The sequence below is a fragment of the Cyclopterus lumpus genome, chromosome 11 (genome assembly GCF_009769545.1).
Source record: "Cyclopterus lumpus isolate fCycLum1 chromosome 11, fCycLum1.pri, whole genome shotgun sequence".
Classification (NCBI taxonomy): domain Eukaryota; kingdom Metazoa; phylum Chordata; class Actinopteri; order Perciformes; family Cyclopteridae; genus Cyclopterus; species Cyclopterus lumpus.
Genome location: NC_046976.1, coordinates 9,677,387 through 9,698,429, shown reverse-complemented (window position 1 = coordinate 9,698,429; position 21,043 = coordinate 9,677,387). Strand labels below are relative to the sequence as shown.

At 44.7% G+C, this 21,043-nt stretch overlaps 1 protein-coding gene across 2 annotated transcripts in view; it reads right to left on the bottom strand.

Annotated features, from left to right (window-relative positions):
• The window catches only part of znf704 (zinc finger protein 704), a 41,192-nt gene extending 21,108 nt beyond the window's left edge, over nt 1–20,084 (bottom strand). Inside the window, exons 1-2 of one of the 2 annotated variants that reach the window (XM_034545547.1) lie at nt 19,314–20,084; nt 11,847–12,034 (exon numbers count right to left, since the gene is read on the bottom strand). In XM_034545547.1, coding sequence (XP_034401438.1) covers nt 11,847–12,034; nt 19,314–19,574 — 449 coding nt within the window. In that variant the 5' untranslated portion in view covers nt 19,575–20,084. The remainder of the gene's footprint in view (nt 1–11,846; nt 12,035–19,313) is intronic. The other variant, XM_034545546.1, reaches the window with a different exon arrangement.
• Nucleotides 20,085–21,043: the final 959 nt, after the last annotated feature.

The window sequence follows — 21,043 nt, the reverse complement described above, 5'->3', positions numbered from 1 at the left end:
AAGATTTGGAACTTATGTTGGGAAGAGCCAACGCTGGAATCGTAATAGAGTTTGTTGTTAATGACCAAATTAACCAACCAAATTAATTAATCTCTGTAATGTTCTGGTGAACAAGGACTTAGTTAAACATAGAGCAGGGGTCACTAATCGGCAGGCCGCGGACCCAGAAGCAATAACCGATAGATAATTGATTATTATTCAATTGTGAGATAAGCATCGCGGTTTGATCATCATAGACACACGGGAGAGACGGGCCAAGAGACCGAATAGTCAGAGAACTTATTTCAAATGCCGTTCTCCAAAAAGAGAAATGTGGACAGCGAGACAAGAGCCTTAAACCAAGAATGGAAAGACTCTTCTATGTATGTATTTATTTGTCGATCGTACTGCATTTGTTTGTGGATTGCTCCACGTGTGTGTGTGGGATTTATAAGACTCCCCTGCCGTGGCTGGATTCACAAATGCGTTTTTTTCAACATAGACCTATCTGTAGCCAATCAGATGTCAAATAAATACATACAAATCCACAAACAAATAGAAGAATCGACATAAATAGTAATTTATTCATGAGTGCATTGTAAGGTATTTGTGAATCGTTCTGGGTGCATTTGTGAGTCTCTCTGTGTGCATTTGCAATTATTGAGACTGATCTAACCCCATACAAAACCAGTATGTCACATATGTTCAGAGACCGTGACGGCAATGTGAGGCGCCACTAAGAGACAAAGAAATATTTTGACCAAACGTACCAACTCACCTCCAAAAGGAAGGAACAAAAAATAAAAGCTAAGAGCCCAATATGATCAGAATCCAAACATTAATTCACTGCCCAACAATGATGTAAACAGAGAGGAATGGAGCTGAACAAGTGGTTTCCATAACCAAAGACAGAGTCCCTGCACACAAATGTGTCTTTTTAGAAGAACAGAAGAATGTACAATCAATTCACACCTGAATTAATTTAATTTAAACATGCAGAGCAAGGACAATATATCTTTCTAAACTTCACTACTTTATTTTAAGATGCATATTTTTCAAACGCTTTCTGTTTTGCAATTTACTAAATGCAGCCCTTATAGCCCTTGACATAAGAGAAAAAAAGTATTGATTATTAGAGTATCTATTATGTAGAATTCACCCAGTTCAATTTGAATTGAATACCCCTGATCTAGAGGGAACTCTGTGTTAGTTTCCATTGGACTTTCGACAGAATCATTTGAAATACAAGAACCCATCACTCTGTTTAACAACCTCTCCTTTCACCGACCCAGTGAGCTCCCAATTACAAACGTTCACATAAATAACAACACAACAGATTCAACGACTCAAAGTAAATACCTTGATCAACATAAATGCCAGTGCACTCCTATCACCTGTGTATGTCTCAGTTGAGTTGAGAGTGATTTGATATCAAATCAGTGTGTGATATCATAATCATTTGTAAATGTGTGATTGCCCACCCAACATTGATCATTAACCTTTCCTGTGGGGGTTAACTGCAAATGATTGGCATATTTGCATACATAATTGGAAATGTGCATGTGTGGGCATCTAGTGTGGGTATAGAATATGTATGTGTGTTCAGTAAACTGTTCATTTCAGTGTATATTATAAATTACAGCCGTTTTCTGCACACCTAAATTTCCCTTGTGAAAGCAGCCAACTGAAAGCAATTCGACAGTAGTGACATCTGTGATGTGTGCAGGCAGATTTAAAATGTATTGTTGAGAATACTTTAGTGGCAACATTTCACCCAGTTGTTTGCCAGAGAAAGCTCAGATAAACAACTTGAACTCAGCTCACTGTATGCTAGTGTAAGTTAGCCACTCTGGAGATACACACACACACACGCACACACACACACACACACACGCACACAAACTAGGCAGCTGAGAGAGGAGACAAAGGAAGAGAGGGAGGGCTAGAGTGTGGGAGAGACACAGATCATGGGGGAATCGAAGGGGGAAATGAGCAGGTAAGCAGAGATGGAGAAACAGTGAGTCAGGTGAGCCAAAGCAAGAGGGAGCGAGAGAAAGAGAGACAAAGGACAGAAAGGGAGGACAAAAGTGGAAAGCAACATTAGAATGCTCAATCCGACATCTGGGCAAAGGGACCGATGAGAGGGAGATGGGAAGAAAGAAAGAGAAAGGAAGTGGACACTGTAAGTGGCATAAACAGAGACTAAAGGCAGAGGAAAGAAAGGGAGAGAGAGAGAGGAAGAGTAGAAGGTTTTCAGTTTATTCTTTGATATAGTGAAACTCAGAAAGACCTGATCTGTTATTACAGAATACATAATTTGATATAATACATAACATTGGCCTTCAAATCTGACTTTTCCCAGTACTGGAGCAACAGCTTTCCAAATGAAATGTTAAAATCATTTTGACATGTGCTGTACTGTACTGTTTCCAGACTGAAAATGGTGGCTTCAACTGACATGGCACCAGTCAGCACAGGATATAGAAACAATGAGATAAGTAATTGCCTGATAGAAGTGTTTGTGTCAATGGGAGTTGCATAAAAGGAGTATTTTGTATTTTACTCAACTGAACCAACCCTTTCGACAAAGACCCACGACAAGGTTGCCGAGAGAAGCACCCATGTTTACATACATGTCAATGGGAGGTCATGAATTATGCATGCTATGGAGGGCTATGGCTGTGTAACATGGTGTGTACGTGTGTATGCATGTGTGTCTGTGCAATTAATGTTTGCAGTCTTAAACTCCAGAAAATGCTTTCATGTGTGTGTGTGTAATGGGGGTGAGGGGGAGAGAGAGAGGGAGAGAGAGGGAGGCCCCTGGTAAACACACCCATTTCCAGCTCATAGTGAGGTAATGCTGCCAACACTACCACAGTACACACACAGTTCTGCAGGCAGACCTCCAGCTTGGCAGAACAACCGAGTCCCACCGACCCAAGCCCCTAAAATAAATGTGTACGCGCACAAACACACACACACACACACACACACACACACACAACCCATAATCAAAACAATAACAACCTTGTCTGCAGATGCTGGAGGCTCACATGACCGAAGCTACTGGCTCCCATTGTTTACAGGGAGGGACGGGAGAGAGGGGGGGGAGGGGAGGAGGAAGGGGTTGACAAATGTGTACCGGTAGTTCGGGGAAAGTGATGCCTTGTTGATATTAAGAGCTCCGTTATGGTGGGTGGGGGTGGTCTGCTGAGGAAAACAGGAGATGGTCTGAACGACTTCTCCAAATGGGGGTTGTAGGGGCAACTGTACCAGCTGTCTTTTGAATTCCTGTCTACACACACACACACACGCACTATATAAAACCGCGAAGCCCAAAGGGCCCCGGCTGACTGTTTAACCCCCTTACAAGCTGTTCTGTACAGCGACATGGGACAACCTGAAGATGAGCAGAACAGTGAAAAACTAACCTTGTCCATCAGAAGGTTGTGTGTGTTTCTGTGTGTATGTGTGTGTGTCGTAACCATGCCACTGCTGGCCAGCTTGCAAGTGAAGCTAGTGAAGCTCATGACAAATATTTTGAAGAACAAAGGACGGCAGAGAAAGAAGGAGAAAGAGACAAAGAAAAAGTGAGTGTGTGTGAAAGAGAGAGAACATAGCACAGAACCCCCGACAGATCTGGGGAAGTCACAGAAGCCAAAGCAATATATTGTGGAACAGAAATGCAAAGTTGAGAATAGCCAACAGGCAACTGGACAAACACACCAGGGATCACAAGACTGTCTACGGACAAGAGGAGCGTGTAGTTCAACTATTAAGCCACGTGCTTTATTCCAAGTTAAGTCAAATCATTCAGCACACATTTTCAGGGAAAATAAGATGGGAAATAGCTACCATCTCTGTTTATTTTTACTGTACGTGGCCAAGTGCAAGTGCTGGAAACCCAACTGATGATGGATTACCTTTTAAATGTCCTTTTGGAAAGTGCCTGGTTTCTTATTTATCGTTCTGGTCACTTGCCTACTCGCAGCTTTAGATCTTACTGGAGACACCAAAGACCACAGAGCCCCCTTATTGTATTATGAAGTAAAAGGATATTCTACTGTTGTCCTGTTCGGGTCCAATGTATGTAGATTGGCCCCAGCAGATGGCTGTAAGATGTCAGACTAACAAATGACTAACTTTCAATTAACTGTATTGCTCCCCCTCACAACATAAGGCCTTTTTTGTTGAGGAAGACATCTGTTGAATAGTTTTCACTAAATGTCTGGCTTTTATTAACAGTGTGGAGCAGAATTCAGAGGATGCCGACTGTTGGGATGCTGCATGTTAAATAGCTTTCTTGTGGGCTAGACGTCAAACAAATAAAACAAAATCGTGTGTGGCACCATCATGACTTTAAATTTGTATGATTACTGAAAGATGATCCTCTTTCTTGGAGGGGACATTACATGCCAACACATTATAGCCTCTCCCTCCGTGTAAATATCTTGTATACATCTGGTAGTCCAGAAGGTGGATTCATACCACTGGGAATTAGCGCAGCCATCATGACTTTGATTCATTACTCGAGTTAAACGATCATATGAAGACAAAGTTTTAGTTGACAAATAAGTGACATCACTTGGTGTAAAATGTACAGGAATATGCTTTAATAGACTACCTGTAAACCTTTCACAGCATCACTCGGACCCTGACAACAATTAACTCTTTCAAAGTGGGTTCTTTATAACCTTTAAAGGGCGGTTTGAGGATTCACGGTCAATTCTCCAGAAGGATGCCATTATATACTGGATTTACAAGTCCTTTCATTATCAATTACTCAACTGTCATTACACTTGTGGAGACATATTGACTGGATCGGAGGTTGTCAAAGCATTGCTTGAGGGGAAGACTTTCTGAGTGGCTGCAAAACATTTGTTGAGAAAGCAAAGACACCTGTGTATATGTGTGATATGACTCATGCAGGCAGCAAGGTGAGTAACATGGCAGAGCTGATATATAACGTGTGTGAACTCACTACATCCATAACACACACGTGTTAATACATTAAATAAACATGCACACAAGTACTCTGATAAACATTACATTACATTTCATTTAGCTGACACGTTTATCCAAAGCGACTTACAATCATACACCGTAGACACAGATACGGTGAGCAATTCAGGGTTAAGAGTCTTGCTCAAGGACACATCGACTGGGGACTTGACGGGATTGAACCTCCGATCCTCCGATTGAAAGACGGACCAGCTAACCACTGACTCACAGTTTACCCTGTAAACAGAAGAACTGAAGCAAACTGAACTGTTGTTCCAAGTCTTTTAGACATGTGGGACCCTTTGGGAGGAATCACATTGTTCCTTTTTAAAATGCGTGTCTGCATGAGACTAGCACACAATTCTTTAAAACATTTTTTTCCAGTGTTTATTGTTAATTGATTAAAAGTATATTTTGGTGGTCCCTCATTATAAATATATGGCGAGCAGCTCATGGGAGGAAGTAATATGTTCTGTTCCCCTTGGATCATGATAAAAAAATAATTCATGTTCTCATGCAAACTGTCATTGACAAAGAATGGAAGTCATTTAAAGCAGGCGCCGCTGCCAATCTGAAAAGTGGCAAATTGGAGTGGTATCTAATATACTGAAACGCACACATGTCACATGAGGGCACCTCCAGCGCACCTTCGCCCAACCGCTCGGCCACTCTGCGATAAAATTGATGAGCAACACTCAAATTAAAATGGGGCTAAAATTATGACACCCACATGCCGTGCACTTAATTAGTACATCTCCATTTTAATTAATAAAGCCTGTCAGCCTGACAGATATCAATAATTCAAAACAAATTCAATGGAGCTTCAAAATTGATGGCCATAATTAGAAATAATGTAGGGAGGAGGTACTCCTGTCAGGCTGGGTTTGTTTTTAATAGGTTATTATTAGACAAATAGCTAATTTCCCACTGCTTTATTGGAAAACAGGTTAATTGACTTCCATTTAAGAGGAAATAAAACATGAAACACAAGTGATCAATAAAGACAACTAGGTTCAAACAACAATTTACGTCGGCACATAAATAAAATGAATAAACAATACGGTTGTGTTCTAACAATCAGTTAGATTATGGTTATCTTGTCTATAATAAAAAAACGAATTACGATTATTTCAGTTATGCTCATCATTTCAGGAGGTGACTTGAACACAGTATCTACTAATTAAACTGCCCAGTGCAGGTGAAGTTCTCACTTCATACTTTAGAGAATGGAAGTTCAGTTCACTCATTGCACCTCTTAATTGGTGCTTCTGTTTGGACACAGAGTGTGACACTGTCGTCTATAGGTGTCATCTCCTACATACCCTAGATGACCGTAACGCACGCCAGTCGATAGAACCAATTAGAGCTTTTTTGTTTTCCTGTAGCTCTCTGTGCCATCAGTCCATTAAAGCCTGGGACTATGGATTAGTCTGAAGCAGCAGAGGGCCCACAGAGCCCAATGTCACATAAACATTGGCTTTGAGGCCTCGCACTATGCATTATAGAAAGCAGGCAGGGAATTAGTGAACACAAAACTACCATACAGACACAACAACATTGATGGAAGACTAATTAGCATACTAGTGACATTTTCTGTGAGGCTTTAGATTGATTCATTTGTTGATTCATGCCATTGCTGCTGTCAGGCCAACACATTTTGTCCAAATCCCATGACAACAATAAAGAACTATATTTATTTACAACATCAATAACTGCAAATAGTTATTTATGTGTAGATGGCTTTAAGATGACACATGAGTCAATTCTACTGCTGGCGTCACAGTGATCAGCATTACATTTCTTGGGTGCCAACTACTTTATTTAGATAAACTGTAGTGGATGTTGTGGATTTCATTTATACTGCACGCAGTAAACCTTTGATGTCAAAACTGGTACAATCTTTATTTTCTCAATAACTGATGTTGTAATTAGCACGCCAGATGTACAGCAATGAACAAAGTATCTCTGAAGTCTTTTGCTGTTAAAGTGAATGTAAATCCTGGATTGCGATCACAACAACACACACATTGTCTACACATGCAAACCTCGCTCCAGTGCTTTGGCAAATGTTTGCAGGGAATTTAGGTTGAACCGTCTGCTGGTCCGCGGTTAAGCATTCCCCCACCCAAACTCGCCGATATTCAGCACGCTTAATTAAATAGCACATTTGCATATAAATGTAAACTCACAATTCCACTCATGCGGCATCACAGGTGGTCGTTTTCTCAGGAGTTAGAACTTGTCCAACGAGCCATCTCGATGTGGCTCGCACGAGTTTGCCGTGGATATTGACAAAGAGAGAGGACTTTGTCTTTGATTGGTTCATGTGCAATAAATCTAAAGCTGCGTTAACAGTGCGGGGGGGTGGATCCATGAAGACTCGACAATTGTATCTGAGATTAGAGGTTCAGTGCAATCAACTGAGGAGGTTTTCAAGACTTGAACAAAGCAAACTCAAGTGAATCCTGTTACATAGAGCAATCCAGTTAGAGATAGAACATCCAATAAAAACTGATATCTAAATAATTCACTTAGACCACTATGTAATAAGCCTCAAGAAAATGTGTCACGTTAGAAAATCGCAATGACAATCTACAACACACAAGGTGCTTTTGTCTTATCTGGTTTCCTTCTGTGCATCTTTCATTGTGTCCCATTAAACTGAGTTATATTATACTGAAACACAAGATGGAAAGTGGGAGTTAAGCGAATGGCCCTGATATTACAACGGTGCACACAATGTGTAACCCTGACTAAAATGAGATCATGTCACTCTAATTCTAGTATGTTAGCACTGGTTACCTGACACGCCCAAAATTGATTTCAAGATTATACTGATCCCTTTTAAAACACAAATGCACCTGGTACCAAGATATGATAAGACATTTTAAGCTCATATGAGACTGGCTCAATACGCCTGGTCGGTCCCTACTGGCTTCTCTTGAGCCAGGATTAAACACAACATCAAGCTCTGTTTTGTGAGAACTATCTGATATTTGACCAACCACATGTGGTTTGGTCAAGTAAATTGTTGCAGGAAAAACTTCAATCAGATAATATAGTACATTGAGTCTGTGAGAGTGAGACAGTGAATGAGGGGGAGAAAAGAAGAGAGAAAGAGAGGTAGAGATCACGAGAGCTGTCTTTTCAGATGGTAATCGCATGGTTTCTGAACTCCACTGGCACCCAAACAAGGAAAACGGTTTTCTTTGGCTAACGCTGAGCATCTCTCTCACTCTTTCGCTCACTCTCTGGAGAACTCGGACTGTTCTCATGCACCCGCCCTGCCCTCCCCTCATTTCTCTCATTTTGAAACTCCCTCTTTTGCCACAAACACATTGTGCAAAAGAAGTAATAGCACTAAAAGTGCTCCGTAAAAAAGGTCAGAAATAACCACAAAGGCAAACAAAACAAAGAGTAAAGGAAAAACAAGAGGATTTTGAAACCTTGCCACTTTATTAAAAGACCAGAAATAATTTGAGAGTCCCTTTGGGCCTCTTTTGCTGAAGATGGGGAGTCTTTGGGCTCGTTCCATGTCTGAGTTGGCTGATGCACCAGGCTCCGAGTGAGGAACACATGGTTGGCTCAGCACAGCGAACTGGGTGATGTGCAAATACACTGATCAACAATAAAAATGTACAATAACAAACTGTTTTGGCATCAAATTGGGTTTGGAAGTCAGCCCCACCAGCTTTGGTTTACAGCTATGTGAAATGGTCATCCTTTACCATAAGTCAGATTAAATGTGGTCATTGTGTCGGACTTCCATTTTTTTTTTTTTAAAGGAAGAAATTACAACATCATAGAGGACCAGCAAGGGGTCCAGCTATTTTCACAAACGTGAGTAACCCTGCTTCATTCAAGGGATTGCTGACTGCTGGAGAAGATTTGAATCCTCAGATCTGTTGTTTTGGGGTTTTGCAATAATAAGCAGAGCACTCTCTTGATTTCCCCTTTAACTAAAGTTATAATCCACTTCCCCTGCTAGCAATTAGTCCCCAGAATGCTATTCGTCAAAAGCCAAGCCATTTGTTTCCACTGGTATGCCCCGCCAGCTCTTGTTACAATTGACTGTTTCCTGGATAGAGAAAACATAAGCTCTTTGAAGGAAAGAGAAGGCCCAGCAGCTGGCTAAAACCAGCAACTGTGACAATGAGTATGTCTGAAAAGCAAGACTCAGACAATAAATATGGTGTAAACAAATCAGAAATCTGCCACAGCAAGCAAATCCATGTCTCTTTATTTCAAGACATTGAAAAACATTTCATAAAGGAAGACATTTCTTCGGACATTTGGGAGTTGGGGCAAAGCAGAAAATAGGTAAATCATGGAATGACACCCATTGAGTTTTGGAGAAATATCCGACAAAATACGGGTGAAGTAAACAAAAACGACGAATGGGGTACTCGATAAAGTAATGAGAGCTGGACCAACTGAGAGAACCAGAAAATGTCGCAACACAAAACCCTCGAGGTCTAACGTCTCTTTGGTACATTGTAATTTTTCCCAATGATTGCAGACGAGGCATTGAGGTAGGAAACCTATTGTATCTGGGTTTCAAGGGACCTGGAGAGCCATCAAACAGCGAGACAGGGAACTTTTCAGAGTGCAATTAACAACCTCAAGGTCAGACTTCTCCGGAGAGTTAGCTCTGAAAAATCCTCAGGCATTCCGTCTCTCTCTTTTTCCTCTTTTGCTATTATCCTCACAGTTACACACACATAAATCAGAATCATGTCCATAAACATGCTCTCTCCATCTCCTTCACATTACCTTGTTACTCCCTCGTGCCCTTTCGCCCCCTCCAAGCCTCTTCCCTCCCCTTTTCTCCATTACGGATAATCGTTATTTTGTGGCGACACCCTTTCTTTCCCAGTGCCAGAGCAGCGCTGAAATTCGGTCGCAGGTGTGCAGATGATGAGAGCCATGTATCTTAATTTTAAGGCAATAAAGATGATGCTGTGTGTCGTTGAGGTTAGGGATATCTGAGAAAGGAACTTGGGGTCATAACTGCTCTCAAAATGTAGCAAGAATGAACTTACCATGTTCTTGATTGTGTGAGCACGCTTTACAAATTGGACTGAAATAGACTTTTTTCAAAGTCTCGTTTTGCAGTTGACAAGCACAATAGATCGCTGGATTTAGAGTACCAGGCTTTGAAGTGGTACACACAAAATAATTAGACGTCAAGTCCGGGCGGTTGGTTAGAAATCAGCGTTTTCATTAAGACATAAAAAAGCCTTTGACATTAAGGGATGAACAGCTGGACTTTTACTGTGAGGATATTACAAAGCCTGAAACATGAAATAGTCGCAGAACCTAGATTATGGGCCACACTTAGAAACCAAATGGGTGTTTTGCGAGTTCCAAGTGTCTCCTCTCCACACACAGCTTTACATACCTGCTTTTCTTCTTTCTTACCGGGCAGGAGATGACTACATTCTTCAGGTAGAGAAACATAAAGAGAAAGCTCAGCTTGTGTCTGCTGAGCACACTCTTGAAAAAATGAAACTCTAAATTCACCGACAGCTTCTCAGATGGTATTCCACAATGTCCAATGTTTCCAAAGGCGTTGCATATTATTTTTCATAATGCCGATGTTTTAATGTAGGGAGAAAATTGAACCCTTATCTAAGGTTATTTCTACTTATGTGGGGTGTTTGGCTGCCAATTATCATACTGATGATCACAGACAGGCAAAATAAAAACATTACATACTTTGGCACATTGCTGTTGGAATTTTGGTGAGAGAGATGACTTGGGTGCGATATTAAAGTGTGTGTGTGTGTGTGTGTGTGTGTGTGTGTGTGTGTGTGTGTTAAATAAACAGGAGTTTGGTTTATAAAGTTAGAATGAAACTTGTGCAAGGGCATAGAGATGATCAATAAGCCATTCCACAATAACCATATAAATATATACATATTATGGCAATCCCTATGCAATGAGCCAATTAGGATGGGACTGTTCTAATCCATGTGATAGATTCAGTTTTAAAGGAGATTCTTCCTCTTAATGGGCAAAGAGAACCAAATCAATGATTCAAAAGCAAATAACTATTAAATGTACAGCAGCGCTCAGGCTGCAGTGATAAAGCGGCTCAGACGGGCGACTTGAATTGTACTTTTTAGCAAGTTGCCATCGATTTGACTCCTCCAGCAGCACGAGGATAAGTAATGGGGAGTGATATTCGATAACAGCACGGTGCTTTACAAGGTATGAGTGTTTCACATTTAATAGTGAGTGTTGTTTCTTTATAAGATGCGTGCGCGTGCGCGTGCACGTGCGAGTGAGTGTGTGTGTGTGTACATGGTATAAAAAGCGTCACTGAATGTGTGAAAGAACAGCTCTAGCATCATAACATAACAACTGTTTGTATTGTGTAAATGTGTTCCATGAAAGCTTCTCCCACACAAATTGTAAGCGTATTTCTACTTATGTCTATTCTGGCTATAAAGTATGTAAATGTCTTTGCTACGAAGCCGGAAACAATGCAATGTTCTGTGTTAGTTGACTTTCATGGCCTTGATGTGTCAATTTTGATACAAGACTAAAAACACATTCATTCCAACATACAGACATCACTGAGGTGAAGTGCAACATGTATGGTGGCATATAATAAAATATATATGTAATGGAATAAAAGTGGACTGCATTCAGTGGTCTGCTAAAAATGGCCTTAAGGACCACATGAAAAAAACGGGATGTCAGCCCATATTAACCATGTCCTACTTATGAGATGACATCTATGTCATAAACCTTCAATGAACTTCTCTAAGACAGGAATCAGACTCTCCCTGTTAAAGAACTGACTTGATGACGCACACACGCTACCGAGCACACACACACACACACACACACACACCTACCTGGCATGAGGGACATCGATGCTGCAGGAGACCACCTTGCGTTTGTGCTCTAGCAGGGACACTGAACGGGTGTCGGGGTCCCGGCCGACACGCTTGCCCTCAGAAAACCGCTGCTCGTCCACTGCCTCTGGGCTGAGGGAGCCGCCTTCCACCTTATGGCTCTCTGGAGCTCCGTTACTGAAGCTATGCTGGAGATGGATGCAAAGAAGATTAAGTCAGCGCCTACGTGGAGAACCATGTTGGCAAGTTGGCAACAATGCTGATGAGGGAAAGCATCATGAGAATCGTTGATCTTTTTTAAATTTTACAGGATCAGAAACATTTTAAAACTTTGATGTTGACCTTATATCATTCAGAGCACGATGCTGATCGTGGTTTGCTGCGCAGTGTCGGTCGGCAAAACCACCCAACCTGTCTTGAAACATGGACGTTTAACATGCTTTATGTGTTTGACTTTTTGCTTATCATCTATATAATAATTTACAACCAATGTGATTATGACTGAATTGTTTACAAGATCATTTATTTGTCTATTTCATTCTTTTTAAATGGTCTTCATAAATCTAGCCTCAAAGTGCACCAGACCACATTTGTTTGTAGACTTTTTTTGTTGTAATGTTTGACACCTTAAATACTGATGAGCCAGAGATATAAAAGCTCTTATTTTGGTGATTTTAAATCTGCCAAATAACTCCATCGGCCATTGACTCACCCTACCATGGAGAGCGAACGTATGGATTGTTTGTGTTGCCTTGAAGTTACTTGAAGTGTAACATACAGGATTTAAACCAAACTGGTTTATAAGCTACAGATGGGTTGAATCTAGCAGAAATCAAATGTTTACATCGGAATGGAATAATGTTTAAGGCAAAGTTGTCAAAGTGGGCGAATCGGAATTTAATAACTTAATAATAAACATACTCAATACAGCAAAACTGCAATACACAAAATAACATCTCTGCGCCAAACACAGTTCCCAACATAAACTATTCAACTGACAAATAATCAAAAAATAAAAGCATTTCTGCCATCTGAAAACACCCACCTGTAGCGATGTAAAAGAAGCCCAACATAATGGCAGCAACAAATGGCATGCTTCAGTACATGAATACCTGCATGCACCTACACTCACACCAACACATACACATCTCTGTAGGTAACTAAAGCCATCAGGCTCTTAGAAACATACTGACAAAAAGGCCAAAACACAGCCAGTGACACATACGGCTGCCCATGCCAATGGAGCGTTAAGGAGTACAACATGCAGGCCAGTGTGTGTGTGTGTGTGTGTGTGTGTGAGTGTGTGTGAATGATCTAGAACCTTATCTGAAAGCACTGCAACACGATTAGGGCTGACTGTAGAAAAGGCAATGGCACCTAGTCAATCACACACACACACACACACACACACAGAGAACAATTTACTTTGATTGAGGTAAAAAAAACAGGAGAAATGAGTATTGACTATCGCTCATGATCGAGGATCGAGACTGGTCGCACAAACACTCAGTGGTGTGTAGAACACTCTGAGAAAACACAGACTTGAGTAAAACAACAAGATGGATTACACCGGCTCGAGAAAGATTAGGTGTTGTGTGTACGACGAGGGTACTCCTCAGATAAAACCAACAGTAATTCCTTCCTTCCACAGTGATGGCCTTTCACAGAGCCAGGATATTGTGAAGCATGCCAAATCGGTTGTGAAAAGGGAGTTGCATGTGTCAAAGCTGGTGTACGCGTATCTGTGTGTGTGTGTGTGTGTGTGTGTGCACATAATAAATACCCAGAGTGTCTCTCATTCTCCTTCTCTCCCACTCACAAAGAAACTCATAACCATACTCGCTTTGGGCCATTTGTCAAGCATAACGAGTCTTGAGCCTTTATGGGTCAAAGGTCATAATGATAGCTAATTAACATTGATATCATGAAGTCCAATAAACCCTGATGATAAGCAGCCCACGGACTGAAGCTATCTTGCCCGGACAAGGGAAACCGGGGCACCCTCCCGGAGCCAGACCCAGGAGGGGAGCTCGTCGGCGAGCGTCTGGTGGCCGGGCTTTCGCCCATGGGGCCCGGTCGGGCTCAGCCCGAAAAAACATCATGGAGCAGCAGTCACCCTGTGGACCCACCACCCGCAGGGAGAATTATCGGGGTCGGGTGCTATGTAGGCCGGGCGGCGGGCCAGGCGGGAGACCTGGGCGGGCCGATCGCTGGCGGCATAGACTAGCTCTAGGGATGTGGAACGTCACCTCACTAGCGGGGAAAGAGCCGGAGCTGGTGCAGGAGGTGGAGCGGTACCAGCTAGATATAGTTGGGCTCACCTCCACGCACAGCATGGGCTCTGGAACCAAGCTCCTGGAGAAGGGTTGGACTTTGTCCTTTTCTGGAGTTGCCCAGGGTGAGAGGCGCCGGGCGGGAGTGGGGATACTCACGAGCCCCCGGCTGAGCGCCGCTGTGTTGGAGTTTTCCCCGGGGAACGAGAGGGTCGCCTCCCTGCGCCTATGGGTTGCGGGGAGTAAGGCTCTGACTATTGTTTGTGCTTATGCACCAAACAGCATTTCGGAGTATCCGGCCTTCTTGGAGTCGGTGGGAGGGGTCCTGGAAAGGGCGCCGCCTGCCGACTCCATAGTTCTCCTGGGAGACTTCAACGCTCACGTGGGCAATGACAGAGAAACCTGGCGGGGCGTGATTGGGAGGAACGGCTTGCCCGATCTGAACCCGAATGGTGTTTTGTTGTTGGACTTCTGTGCTAGCCACAGTTTGTCCATAACGAACACCATGTTCGAACATAAGGTGGCTCATAAGTGTACCTGGTACCAGAACACCTTAGGCCGGAGATCAATGATCGACTTTGTAATCGTATCATCTGATCTGCGGCCGTATGTCTTGGACACTCGGGTGAAGAGAGGAGCAGAGCTGTCAACTGATCACCACCTGGTGGTGAGTTGGATCAGATGGCGGGGGACTCGGCTAGAAAGACCTGGCAAGCCCAAACGTGTAGTGAGGGTGAACTGGGAACGTCTGGCAGAGGATCCTGTCCGGGAGGTCTTCAACTCCCACCTCCGGAAGAACTTCTCACAAATCCTGAGGGAGGCTGGGGACATGGAATCCGAGTGGACCTTGTTCAAAGCCTCTATTGTGGACGCGGCTGCTCGGGGCTGTGGCCGGAAGGTCATCAGTGCCTGTCGTGGCGGCAACCCGAGAACCCGGTGGTGCACACCGGGAGTGAGGGAAGCCGTCAAACTGAAGAAGGAGGCCTTTCGGGCCTGGCTGGCCCAGGGGTCTCCTGAAGCAGCTGACGGGTACCGGCGGGCCAGAAGGGCTGCAGCGGCGATGGTCGCGGAGGCTAAAACTCGGGCATGGGAGGAGTTCGGGGAGGCCATGGAGAAGGACTTTTGGTTGGCCTCAAGGAAGTTCTGGCAAACCATCCGACGGCTCAGGAAGGGAAAGCAGGGTCTACCCCAGGCTGTTCTCAGCAGGGGGGAACTGCTGACCCGGACTGGGGACATCGTCGGGCGGTGGAAAGAGCACTTTGAGGAACTCCTAAACCCGGCCAACATGTCCCCCGGAGAGGGGGCAGCGCCGGAAGACTTTGGGGGGGATTCACCCATATCCCTGGCAGAGGTCGCTAAGGTAGTCAAAAAGCTCCTTGGTGGCAAGGCGCCAGGGGTGGATGAGATCCGCCCTGAGATGCTGAAAGCGCTGGACATTGTTGGGCTGTCTTGGTTGACACGCCTATTCAGTGTCGCATGGGGGTCGGGAACAGTGCTTATGGACTGGCAGACCGGGGTGGTGGTTCCCATCTTCAAGAAGGGGGACCGGAGAGTGTGCTCGAACTATCGTGGTATCACACTGCTCAGCCTCCCGGGAAAAGCTTATGCCAGGGTGCTGGAGAGGAGGCTCCGACCGCTTGTCGAACCTCAGATTCAAGACGAACAGTGCGGATTCCGTCCCGGTCATGGAACAGTGGACCAGCTCTTTACCCTCGCAAGATTACTGGAGGGGTCCTGGGAGTTTGCAGTAGGAGCTGTGTTCGTCTCCTCGGTAGTAAGTCAGACACGTTCCCGGTGGGTGTTGGCCTCTGCCAGGGCTGCCCTTTATCACCGGTCCTGTTCGTGACCTTCACGGACAGGATATCTAAGCGCAGCCAGGGGGCGGAGAGGATCCGGTTCGGGAGTCTCGGGATCGACTCTCTGATGTTTGCGGATGATGTGGTCCTGTTTGCCTCCTCGGACCGTGACCTCCAGCATTCACTGGGGCGTTTTGCAGCCGAGTGCGAAGCGCCAGGGATGAGAGTTAGCACCTCCAAATCTGAGGCCATGATGCTCTGCCGGAAACCGGCGGATTGCTCCCTCCAGGTGGGGGCAAACTGCCTACCCCAAGCGAAGGAGTTCAAGTATCTCGGGGTCTTGTTCACGAGTGAGGGTAAGGTGGAGCGGGAGATCGACAGGCGGATCGGTGCGGCTGCAGCAGTAAAACAGGCGCTGTACCGGTCCGTCTTGGTGAAGAGGGAGCTGAGCCGGAAGGCAAAGCTCTCCATTTACTGGTCGGTCTATGTTCCAACCCTCACCTATGGTCACGAACTCTGGGTCGTGACCGAAAGAACGAGATCTCGGATACAAGCGGCCGAAATGAGCTTCCTCCGTAGGGTGGCCGGGCTCAGCCTTAGAGATAGGGTAAGGAGCTCGGACATCAGGGGGGAGCTTGGAGTCGAGTCGCTGCTCCTTCGTGTCGAAAGGAGTCAGCTGAGGTGGTTCGGGCATCTAGTCAGGATGCCTCCTGGACGCCTCCCATTAGAGGTTTTCTGGGCACGTCCAACTGGTAGGAGGCCCCGGGGAAGACCGAGGACACGCTGGAGGGATTATATCTCCCGGCTGGCCTTGGAACGCCTCGGGATCCCCCAGAATGAGCTGGAAAGTGTTGCGGGTGAGAGGGAGGCCTGGGTCGGCCTGCTGAACCTGCTACGACCGCGACCCGACCCCGGATAAGCGGGTGATAATGGATGGATGGATGGATCATGAAGTCCCAAAACGACATGAGACTCATGTAGCCTACCATGGTTATTTCATTAAATCGAAGAAAATCAAGTATTCTACGACAGTAATATTTATTTAAATACTAGCTGTATGTGTATATCAAACCTGTGTTTGTGTGTTCATAGCACACATGACACAAACATAAACACCTTTCACGTGAGAAGATTAATCATACATCATCACGGGCAGCTTCCGGACGTGACCCTGCGGTCGCTGTGCTTCGTGCTGATGCTGCTCAGCCAACCAATAAGGACAGCCGACGCCGGCCTGCCTGACTGGGACCCCCGCTTCAGAACAAAGAGTCACTCAGATCCCATCAACAAGCTTGCTTCATTGACTCCCACGTCAGCGTACGAACGCAAACAACAACAACAAGGCCAACAAAAGAAGAGCCCAGCAAAACAAAAAAAAAGTAATGCCTCTTTATTAACAGCGAGGGTTCTGTGTGGCATTGCTCACACAACACACACTTGCACAAACCAACAAGTCAACAAGTGGCATTCTGTGCACCCCCCCCCCCAGGGGGGCATTCGTTTGCCATACTGGGCAATGGGCCAGGCATCCAGATTCTTTGGAGCATGATACCCGTTGCCAACCATGGTGGTGCCTGCTTTGTTGGCCGTACAGCTGCTGCGCAAACAGGGCGGCATGCCCTCACAAACAACCACCACTCCAACATTTAAAGTAGTCAGTTTTAACTCATTCAACATTCAAATACACATATGGGAGAAAGCGTGTCCATGTACATAAAAAGCAGCAGAGGCACATGTGTAACCCCCACCCCCTCTACACACACACACACACACACACACACCACCCCTCCTCCTCCTCCTCCTCCTCATTTCATGGCTTGTTTTCGACCTCAGTGAGAATTGAGCGCTGAAAGCGACTCGACCATCGTGCTGACTACGCTCTCCGCCTCAGCTGCACTCCTCCAGCCTGCACCGGTGACTGTATTGTGCAACAGCTCTTGTTGAGTGCACCTCTGCATACACAAACATGCAAATGAAAAACAAGATAACCCAAGTTTACAATGCAATTCCCAAAACTGCTCTAAAAATTCTCCACTCAGAGCTGTTGCATTTCTCTTTGTTACAAGTTTTTATAGTTTTAATGATTCATTTACAGCTTAAATTTGAGATTTGCGAGCATTTGAGTGTTGTTGCTATATCTGTAGAGGAGCACCGTCCCTATATCTCACATTCACATACAGGAAATGTGAGCAGTCCAGCATGTGTGGTAATAAACAGCAGCCAAACATTTCCGTTTGGTTACTGAAATAAGACTTAACAGCCTGTAAGTTACTACATCGATAACATGTGAAAAAAATAGCACGCATGAATGCAAACAGGCACAAAACCACAACATTCAAAATAAATCTAAAATCAGCAGACAATCAAACAATTAAACAACAACAACAACAAGCTGTTATTCGGTCACATGCATTCCTCCATCACTCCCTCACTATAAAAAGGACAACACACACACACACACACACACAGTGTTTCATCTAAGAGCTGGATTTGCACAATATATTCAGTTGGAAGTTGGAAATTAAGGCAATTAGGTCACTGCTAATTAGACCCATATCAGGATTACATATTTGGACATCAGAACTTCACATTCTGCCTCAAATGTCACTGGAAGCCCAACGCATCTACATTTAGCCTTTGTTAAACAATAACAGCTGTGTTGTGCAGAATGAGTTCACATAAAGCCATTCAACAGGGTGACAATAAGCTGTAGCATTATTCATCAATGAAAATGTCCAAAATATAATACATTCTTTCAGTGCATATGTGCAATTAAAGGCATGAATCACAACATTGTCTGTATTATATATGATGTGTATAAATCATAAGCCTATGTGCAAAAACCTCGGACCAGGTGTTTACATCAGCCCAAAACGCTGCAGTCAGAGCGTGTTTGTTTGCCTCGGCTCACCCACCCACTAGCCCACATAAACATTGCGCAGGCCCTATCGAGGCCTTTGTCCCATATATATATATATATATATATATATATATATATATATATATATATATATATATATATATATATATATATATATATATATATATATAGTATGTCGCCAAATGTCATGATAGTATAGTCCGGTATTTGATGCAATATGCAAACCAATTTGCATTATCTCTATTCTGAGTTATGCTGGTTTTGTCCCCGCTGGTTAAATAAAAAAAAATAAAAAGTGGCATCAGCAGCAACCGCGGCGGTGGTGGTGACACCGTTAAATCCGCTCCGTGCAGGAAGCGGTTAAACGCTGCAAAACACTGCACAACAATAACAGTGAAGCGCTGCCTGCCGGGTCGGGACGCTTTACACGCACGCGCGCGCACACACACACACACACACACACACACACACACACACACACACACACACACACACACACACACACACACACACACACCTTCAAGCTGGACTTAAGCGGTCCTTTGGCTACAATGTGGTTGATCCCCGCGGCTATCTCCTCCTCGGAGAACTCCTTCAAGCTCCCGTCTTGCATGAGCACGGTGTAGACGCTGCACCGGGCTCCGGCGGCCGACACGTCTCTGTTGTGCTGCTTGACAGCCTGGACCACTCCTGTCACCGGGGCACCGTCCCCCGTCGGACTCGGCGCATAGACGCGGCTGCCGAGGATCGACCGCTTCACCAAACGCCTCGTATGCATGTCGAAAAGTGTTTCGCTGAATTCAGAGCCGGCAAACCAACAAAACAGCAACAAAAACGCCGAATTTTTAAATCATTAAACGTCGAAATGTAATCGGTAAACAACGTCGAGAAAAACACAAAACCGCAGCGGGTAGACTACGCGCTCCAACAGCCCTGGTTACAATGTTAGAGAGCGGCAACATACTCGGGAGGCGAGGACTCAAAACAGCAGCCTAAATGCACCAAAAACTGAAGGAGAACTTTCGATTAGCAACCGAGAAAAAAAACGTCAACACGAGCGCGACTCATTTGCCGCTAAATAACCTCCACATCTAACCGGCTACCGGGCTTCATCCGCTCGACCTGTTTGTTTTCCCAACTGCTCCTCGCGAGCTGAGCGGGCAGAGCGAAAACACGGACCGGATCCTACTTCCGGGACGCGACTTAACGTTTGTACACGATTTGACAAAGTTGCGGCTTAATCGTGACTCGGCGACTAAAGACGTCGAAGAGCGGAAGCAAACACGTCGAATTGTTTCACTTGGCTCGGAGGTACACGTCGTCATCCCTCCGCCGATGCTGAAAACGGTCGAAAACACGGCCCTTACGTGACTCCGGGGCCGGCTACTCGGAGATCCAGTCCGTGCGTGACTCCGACCGAGCAGAGCCTCTACCGGCGGAATGCTGCCTGTAAACATGTGCGGTCCGGCGGCCGAGGCGGGCTGCGATTGGTCGGTGCAGCACACGCCTCCACAGGCCTCCACTGCTCCACCTTCCCCTCCGACAGAAGGGGATGCAAGCCGGGAGGATGCTACATTCAAAACAATGACGCAAGGATGGAGAGGAAACCAGAAGGGAGGGGGGTATAGCAGAAGGGAAGAAAGAGAAAAAGAGGCAATTGAGGCTACGGAAAAGAAAACTTTGACCAGACAGACACGCTTTATGCTATAACCTAGTTGTTAAAGGCATGCAGCCCACTTTCCAGGTGCCATGGGACTTCTACATTACTATGATCTGGTTCTAAAATTAAAGTAATTAACTGCACTGGTCTCGCTTTAGTGAATGTAAACACAACAAGTTATTATTATTATTATTATTATTATTATTAATTGTTGTCACATGTTTTATTCTACCAAAGGACGGGGTGAACATGCTACATTGCAAATATATAATACTGAGGTCAGCCTTGCCAGAAGTACTGCGATACCTTTATTTGATGAGCCAGTTGTCTTTTTACTGTGCTCTTCATTTCAACACTGCAAATAACAGCACCCACAGACAGATAACACTCCCATGTAAGCTACACTCGGTACTAAATAAGAAACCTAAAGTGTGATCTCACAATGTGACTCAAGTCATCGCTCTCCGAGAAAGAAAGCTACAGCTGATAAATGTGTCCCTTTTGATTGGAAAGTTCACAGTGCTGCGATAAATCAAGTTTAGCAGGAGAGTAATTCATTGGTGGTGATTATCGCCCTGTGCGGCAGA